The sequence below is a fragment of the Cygnus atratus genome, chromosome 5 (genome assembly GCF_013377495.2).
Source record: "Cygnus atratus isolate AKBS03 ecotype Queensland, Australia chromosome 5, CAtr_DNAZoo_HiC_assembly, whole genome shotgun sequence".
Lineage (NCBI taxonomy): Eukaryota > Metazoa > Chordata > Aves > Anseriformes > Anatidae > Cygnus > Cygnus atratus.
In genome coordinates, this window is record NC_066366.1 from 62,514,175 (window position 1) to 62,522,370 (window position 8,196).

Sequence of the window (8,196 nt, forward strand, 5' to 3'; positions counted from 1 at the left end):
CAGGCTGCCCCCAGCCCCACCCAGCCTGGCCCTGAACACCCCCAGGGATGGGGCACCCGCAGCTTCTCTGGGCAGCCTGCGCCAGTGCCTCACTGCCCTCGGAGTGAAGAATTTCTTCCTCATATCTAATCCAAACCTCCCCTCCTTCAGTTTAAAGCCATTCCCCTTTACCCTGTCAGTATCTCCCTGAGCGATGAGCCGCTCTCCATCTTTTTCCCAACCCCCTTTTTAACACCTTCCTTCCAGACCTCCCCCAGAGTCACCTCAGTGCCCACCTCCCCCCCTCCCAAACCCTGCCAGGCGAGCAGAGACCCCCCCCCAAAACCCCCCTATAGGTGCTGCGGGCCGCCCTGTGACCGTAACCCAGCCCCTTCACCTCAGAGCCGCCCCCTTTCCCTCAGCACCTCCCCCCCCCCCACCTCCCTCAGCGCCGCCGCCATTTTGCCCGCCCCCCCCTGAGGCGGGAGCGCTGCGCGAGGGGCGGGGCCTCGCCCACAGAGGGGGGGGGCGTGGCCACGAGCCGAGAGGGGCGGTGCGGTGATTCGTCAGCGAGAGGGAGGGGAGGGCGGGGGAAGGGCCGGAGCCGGGCGGCGATTGGCTGCGCGCCTCCGCGCGTGCGCGCCGGGCCCCGCCCCGCTGCCACGTCCGTGAGGCGCTAAGCCGGCGGTTGGCGCCGGGGCCGCGTGCGCGGGGCGGTGAGTGAGGGGCCCCTGAGGGGGCGGGGGGGTTCTCAGGGGGCTCGGGGGGCCTTGAGGGGGCTCTGAGGGGTTCTAAGGGGGCTTGGGGGGCCCTGAGGGGATCCTGAGGGGGCTCTGACAGGACCGCGACAGCAGCCGAGAGGCCCCGCTGCCGGCCGCCCCCCTCCCCGTTGGGCTCCCTGCCCCGCGGAGCCTTCCCCTCAGCGCCCCGGCCTCCCTGCCGTCGTCTGGGAGCGTAACGCGGGGTGAGAGGGGCTGCTTCAGCGCTGTAAGTGCGTGGTTTTGTCTTAAAGTTACGTGTTAGAGGGAGGTGGGAGTGTGGTCGGGGTATGCCAGAGGGCGGCATAAACCGAGGTGTCTTTATGCCTTTATTTTCATTAAGGACCTCTTTCAGTTGGTTCTCCAAAGCCGCCTTCAGTCTTGGGGCTTCCAAGCTGCAGTTGTGCGGAGTTGGCCGTGCTGTGTCTTATTTCGAGAAGTAGCCATCATTAACGCCAAAAAAAAGTGTATTTAATTTCAACTACATGAAAGCGCGTGACTACTGAATCTTTCATGGTGCAACTAAGTGAATCTGAAGATGTATAAAGGACTTCTAAGAAGGGCTACGGAGCTGGTGAAGGGCCTGGAGCACAAGTCCTGTGAGGAGCAGCTGAGGGAGCTGGGGGTGTTTAGTCAGAAGAGGAGGCTCAGGGGAGACCTCATTGCCCTCTACAACTACCTGAAAGGAAGCTGTGGGGAGCTGGGGGTCGGCCTCTTCTTGCAGGTAACTGGCAATAGGACTGGAGGGAATGGCCTCAAGTTGTGCCAGGGGAGGTTCAGGTTGGCAATGAGGAGACATTTCTTCTCAGAAAGAGCAGTCAGGCGTTGGGACGGGTTGCCCAGGGAGGTGGTGGAGTCACCGTCCCTGGGGGTGTTCAAGGAAAGGCTGGACGTGGTGCTTGGGGACATGGTTTGGTGGGTGACATTGGTGGTAGGGGGATGGTTGGACCAGATGATCTTGGAGGGCTTTTCCAATCTTAATGATTCTATGAAGTTTCCATGATAGGTTCTGTTTGTACCAGGAACCTTACCAGGTATTCCTGTTATAAAGAAATTATTTGCTGTATGGTCAATAAAATGTCCCTTTACTTCCTTGTATCCCAAATTCTAAATCATATAACTCCCAGATCCCTTGTTAATCGTTAACAGGTGTCTCACCATGGTCCTGGCAGTTCTGCGTTTCACCTGTTAAGGGGCAGTGAGGCACTACGCTTTACAGCTGAGATAGCATTAGATTTAGTAAATAGGCAGAGCAAACAAGGCTGCACAAGAAACGTTATATGGGCTGTAAGCATGCGTGCAGGCTGTTGTATCATCCGTGTTCCCACAGGTGTGGTGCGGTGGCTCTTGGCCAAGATACTACGTGTTTGTGGGATGGGTTGGAAACAGAGTGCTAGTCCTGCCAGCCGCTGCCAACGGGAAGAATGCTTGCACACGTTATCATTTCTGTGCTTGGTGAACAGTTTGTCAGCAAGGGTTCTTCACGGTGCAGGAGCTTTCCTTTTCAGAGGGCTGTAGTGGCTAAATATCCAGGGTAACCTCTTATCTTTCTTTTTCCTCTCCACGAGGAAGACCCTTCCTGGCTGAACACGAAAGGGCTGTTTGTGTTGACTTTAGCTAACGTGCTCTGTGTCAGCGTGCGTGCACTTTGTTTAACCCAGTGCCCCAGTACTGTGAAGGTCAAATACCTTCAGCTGCAGGTAAGTGGACAGCAGTTTGGGTTTCATTCACTTTTCTTTACCTCCCTGAGGAACGGCACGACACCATCTGGAGAAATTGCGTCTTTAGGGATTAAAACAAAAGAAAAGCAGAATGTTCCTTACCCGCGTGCTTTCTGTTTCAGAACACCTCTCGCAGCCATGATGCCTGTTGCAACCGTGATGCCTGATGACACGCCGATGTTTGACCCGAGTATTCTTCATGAGCTCGACTGGAGCGAGAACACGACGACGTTTTCTCCTGCTATTTCTCCGTTGGAGCCAGGAGATGGCCTAGTAATGAGACCACTTTGCACGGCTGATGTAAATCGAGGTAGAATCCTATTTCATGATCATCACAAACAAAAGCTGGGTGCTGCACTAGCTAATATGTATTCCTCCATTCTCTCTCAGTAGATTAGGATTACCTGTTTTACATGATCTGAGTTATTTATTTTTATCAGTAAGGAGTTAGAGCAGTTGGCACCATGGATAGCTGCTGTGTTGGTGACCCCCAAAACTGGCTTTACCGTTCTAATGGCCTTAAAAACAATCGTAAAATTCAAGTTGAGTCTTTCAAAATAATCCAGAGCTTCCTATTCACCACAGCTTTAGAGTGGGGGTAGAATTGTTCATGTTATTCCCCTCAATATGAAAGTAACGTGAACCAGCACACTGCTCTTAGCATATGTAGACTTCTTCACACCTGTAACAGGAGGAGAAGGTTGTTCTGAGCAGACAGCTAACTATTGCCTAACTTCAGCCTTAGCCTTTTCTTGCTTAAATGTCTGCGCCTTTTCTTCTGCACTCGAGCTGCAGTTTGCTGCTGATGCATTAGCTGATCCTGCATTGCTTACGGTCTGTTTGATTTTAAGCTTACAGTCTATAATATGCAGAGTGCAGGCCTTTACACACAGCTGAATTAGATGATGCCGTAGGGATGTTAACCAACAGCCATGTCAGGTGTTTTTGTGTGTCTCTGTCCCTCAGTGAGTCTTTATTTTTTCCCCTTCTATAAAACAGGCTTTTTCAAGGTTCTGGGTCAGCTGACTGAAACAGGAGTTGTGAGCCCGGAGCAGTTTATCAGTGAGTATATCATCGTTTCTTGGCATTTCCACGGAGCTTGCTGGGAACCAGAAGATGCTGACAGCAAATCCACCTGGGTGTGAGGTTCCTGACTGCCTGATGCCAGAGTGATTTATTAGTTCAAGTCCCCGGAGGCAGACTTTGGCACCCAGCTTTGGATTCAGCTGCAGCTATCCCAAAGGGCTTCTTGGCTGGGATACGCTTAGATTGTGTCCTTGCTTTTGAGACTGAGCTTTAGCTTCCTGGCAGAAGGGAACGCTTGATGATGGCTTGTTTGGGATGAATTATTGCAAGCACCAGCAGTGAAGCTGAGGCTTGCCTTTGATGAAGCTCAGAACGTCACTGAGCTGTGTTTCACGAGTTTGAGATGTAAGAAAACTTACAGGAGGGACTGCTGCCTTCATCATAGTGCCCATCTGCCGAGGTGCTGGGGAAGGAAGGTTTTCTTAGCAGCTGGGGAAATGGCATTTCCTTGATACCTGCTTTTTCCTGGTTCTGTCTCTGGGTTGGTCCAGCTGGGGCTTTCAGGTTCTGATGTTTTGGGCATGTCTCCCCTGTGATCCTGGATTCTGTGATCCGCATTCCAATCTGATGCAAGTGTTAGACTTCGCAGCAATTTAATCCAAGGCTAACGGTGACTGTTCTTCTCTGCTCCCCCAGAAACCTTTGAGCACATGAAGAGATCTGGAGATTACTACGTTACTGTCGTGGAAGATACGAATCTCGGGCAGATTGTTGCTACAGCAACGCTGGTTATAGAACATAAGTTCACTCACTCCTGTGCAAAGGTATATTCTCTTTCTGCAGCTGTAGTGAGGAAAAAGACCCTGTCCCCAGAATACGCGCACGTTATTTTTATGGTGTTAACTTGAAGTACCTTCTGCTGAGTCGGTGACAAAGGCATTTTAAAAGCATCCCCCATCCTTGGGTGCTCAGCCAAGTAGTAAAAGGAAGCTTTGGCTTCTCTTAAGGAAAAAGAACAATTTGATGCCTGTCCCATTCTCCCTTCCAGTGAGCTCTTCAGCCAGTCAGGCTGGGTTCTGATGGAGCAGATGGCTGCGGATCTCGCTGCCGGGGAGTCCCAGCTAGATGTAAACAGGGAGTTAAAGGGATACAAATCCCTCAGCAGGGGAGAGGTGGTGGTGGGACCCCTGCACCTGCTGGGTGCTGGAAGGGGCGTTGTGAATGCCTCGCCTGCTGGAGGGATTGTATCCAACCAGACAGCAGAAATGCAAGCGCGGAGCAGGGAAACGACGCACCAGTGTGCTGCTCGACTAACGCTTCTCTGCATTTTCACAGAGAGGAAGGATAGAAGACGTAGTAGTAAGCGGGGAGTGCAGAGGAAAGCAGCTCGGTAAGCTGTAAGTATTTTATCTTTTATGTCTGTCTTTGCAATTCAACACCAGGCGGGGCCGCAAGCTCCTATCGAGTTGGTTTCTGTTGGTTTTCTTAACACGCTGATGAGTGCCGGCAAACAAGTCACCTGCAGTGGTGATGAGTCGTGTCTGTGCAGGAACCTTCTCTGGGAAGAGAAAAGTTTGCAGCTGCAGTCCGTGTGGCAGGACGGAAGGTGGTGGTGGTTTGAAGTTAGCCCGTCCCTTTCTGGGTGGTGGGGATAATGCGTAGTTATTGCTCCCAGGTTGCCGTCTGCCTGTCCTTTGCCCTCTCCAGACAATACAGTGCTCGATTAAACTGCAACAGAATCACTCACCAGATCTCAGAGCAGGATTTTAGATCTGCAGGTTAGCGGGGCGGGTTCTCTGCGGGCAGGCACCTTACAAGATTTTAGCCAAAAGCTATCACAAGCTGGCAGAGTGCAAGCGGAGGTTCTTCCAAGCTGTAACATAAAACTGTCTGGTAGGCTCTGGTATGTTGTTCTTTTTTCTTGGGGTAGCAACCATCCCGTGTACTGCAGGAGAATGCAGAGTCTGTAAAACCTGAGTGTCGTAGGTGTGAGGCTGGGGAAGGGCTGCGCGGCGGTTAGTGGGTGTTTGCGAGGGACTTCAGGACTGGCCATGAAATTGGTGGGACTGCCAAATGTTTCCAGTGGGAAAATCAACGAAGCTGGTGAAAGGTCTGGAGAACGAGTTCTTTGAGGAGCAGCTGAGGGAGCTGGGGTTGGTTAGCCTGGAGAAAAGGAGGTCCAGGGGAGACTTTCATCGTGCTCTACAGTTACCTTAAAGGAGGCTGTAGCAAGGTGGGGATCGGTCTCTTCTCCCAGTCACCAAGTGATGAGAGGAGAGGAAACGGCCCGGAGTTGCACCAGGGGAGGTTTAGGTTGGATGTTAGGAAAGATTTCTTCACCGAAAGGGTTGTGAAAGTCTTGGAACCGGCTGCCCAGGAAGTGTTGAGTCACCATCCCTGGAGGTCTTCAAAAAAACGTGTAGGTGTAGAGCTTAAGGACGTGGTGTAGTGGTGGACTTGGCAGTTAAAGGTTGGACCAGGTGATCTTAGAGGGCTTTTCCAACCTGAACGAGTCCATCAGTTGATACCCGAAATGGAGTACTAGTTTCTACAGAAGATGATATGGGATCAAAGATGAAATGGACTAAAAATACTTGAATTGGTCTTTATTATGTTAAACTTACTTCCCCCAGCACTTATCTTTAAAAATGATTGATAACTTTAGCTAATTTCACATTGACCCTGTGCTCAGGGCTGTTTCCTTTAACTGTTGTTTTTCCGTCTCTTTCAGATTAACGTCCACTCTTACACTACTAAGTAAGAGACTGAACTGTTACAAAATCACGCTCGAGTGTCTGCCAAAAAATGTGGCTTTCTATAAGAAGTTTGGCTACTCGGTATCTGAAGAAAACTACATGTTTCAACGGTTCTTTAATTAAGAACTTCCAGTGATTTTTTTTGTAAAGACTGTTGGTGGAGGAGCTTGTGCTACAAACCGTTCTAATAATGGAAAATTTATATAGTTTATTGCTGCAAATATAATGATCCCTATAAATACCGAACATCAAATGTGTAAATCTTGCAAAAAAAAAAAGGCAACTTACTGACAATTTAGAAGGGTTCTCTGGGTTAGCTCTTAGAACTAATTTTTACTACTGTTCAGTCTAAGTGAAGCTCTTTTGTTCTAGCTGAGTTACAAAGGACTCTTGTTAAAGGGATGGTTTTTAACCAAAGGTATATATTTTTATCTCAAATTTTTTCTTGCATCGTATTTTTCTAAAGGTTTGCGCTTCTTTTCTTGGTAGCCAAAGTACAGCTCGTGGGGTCGTGCTCCGGCCTGTACTTCACTGAAGAATGATGTAGCTTGGGTAGGGAGGCTTCTCGTACGCAGAGTTAGCGATACAGGATGGGAATTTGTTCTTTCCATGAAACCTCACTTAAGTGCTGTTGACGTTAGTGTACCTAAAGTTTTATAGGCACTATTTTCTGAATCTGAATTTGTTACCATTAGTGCAGGTAGGGGGGAGCCCTTATGGCTCTGATAAAGCTGATGGTGAGTCTAAATAGTTTTTAATGCAGGGGCCCTGCACTTTAGCTGATAACTTAATTTGTTTTCAGGATAATTACGTTCTCTGACAAACAAACCCAGGGTTTGTGACAGGGCAAAGGAAACTGGGAAACTGGAATGCCTGACGGGCAGAGTACGCCCCACCCTTAGCGGGGCTTCTGCTAGCACTCAGTGGGAATGTTAATGCCTGCCTCTAAGAAGGCAGTAATGCGTTCAGCTTCACCAAATACATCTGACCGCCCTGCTGTACTTGAACTCTGCAGGGCCGCTTCGGCCGTGGTTTTGCTGGTAACCACTTCTGCCTACTGCGTTGCAACCCAGCACGGAAATCCCAGGTCCTGGTCCCGAGGGGTTGCTGCCGCTGCTTAGAGCGTCCCTCTTGCTGTAAGATTGGATAAACGATGTTAGCACTTTTGCCCCCGGTGGCAAGCAAATAACGTACAAAGCCCTGACTTCAACAGTCGCGTTTTGTGCAAAGGGAGTGACAAATCCTACGTCCGTGAATAGGGCATTATAAATACAGGAAGGTTCTGCAGAACAGCCGGTCTTGTTTGTGAGCGGTTAGGCCTTACAAAATGTTCTTTCGTTGTGGTGTGGAGAGCTCCTTCAAGCCGTGGTGCGGGGTTCTATTTAATGTTCCTGACGGTACTCCACTCAATGTAGTGTTCCCTTGATAATGTCTGTTTTATTTATTATTTTTTAAAAATCTTTGTTTAAGCTGAATAAATTAAGACTGCCAACTGTACCTCTTCTGTTCCTGATTTTGCTGTCCTGCTACCTTTATTCTGCTTTTCCATAAACTGAAAAACTTTTTGTGGGACTCCATGTTGACTTTAAACACATCTGACGTACAGTTTCATCCCTACAAGTGTGACTTCTATGAAGCAAGTCTTGAAAGGAAGTCCTCAGCTCATCCTGGCGGTGGAGCCTTTGCCCCCAGCCACCTGTCCTGAAACCAGAGGTAGGCATCTGAACTGCGATGGCTGGAAGAGGCAGCCACAACCCCAGCTTCTCACAGGTTTTAGCAGTTTGAAATTTCCAGTAATCCAAACAGGATTGTGAATTCTCTGATTCTACACCACCTAAATAGCTCCAGGCCCTCGTTAAGAGTTAATGAAAAGGATCAGTGCAAGTGAGGAGCAGGTGATGGTAAGACAAATGAGCTGGGTGGAACATTTGGTTTTGTGGCTGCATGACAATGCTT

At 49.7% G+C, this 8,196-nt stretch overlaps 1 protein-coding gene across 1 annotated transcript; it reads left to right on the top strand.

Annotated features, from left to right (window-relative positions):
• The first annotated feature begins 585 nt into the window (after positions 1–585).
• On the top strand, positions 586–7,737 carry GNPNAT1 (glucosamine-phosphate N-acetyltransferase 1). Its single transcript, XM_035551397.2, has 6 exons — positions 586–695; positions 2,581–2,768; positions 3,458–3,520; positions 4,181–4,308; positions 4,820–4,881; positions 6,216–7,737. Exons 2-6 carry the CDS (start codon positions 2,597–2,599, stop codon positions 6,361–6,363), a joined length of 573 nt encoding a protein of 190 aa, XP_035407290.1. The 5' UTR covers positions 586–695; positions 2,581–2,596; the 3' UTR covers positions 6,364–7,737.
• Positions 7,738–8,196: the final 459 nt, after the last annotated feature.

Excerpts from the sequence above, each read along its gene's own strand:
- GNPNAT1 (XM_035551397.2), top strand. The coding sequence starts at position 2,597 with ATGATGCCTGTTGCAACCGTGATGCCTGATGACACGCCGATGTTTGAC. Across the intron at positions 3,521-4,180 it reads GAGCCCGGAGCAGTTTATCA|AAACCTTTGAGCACATGAAG; the intron begins GTGAGTATATCA and ends CTGCTCCCCCAG. Across the intron at positions 4,882-6,215 it reads GGAAAGCAGCTCGGTAAGCT|ATTAACGTCCACTCTTACAC; the intron begins GTAAGTATTTTA and ends CGTCTCTTTCAG.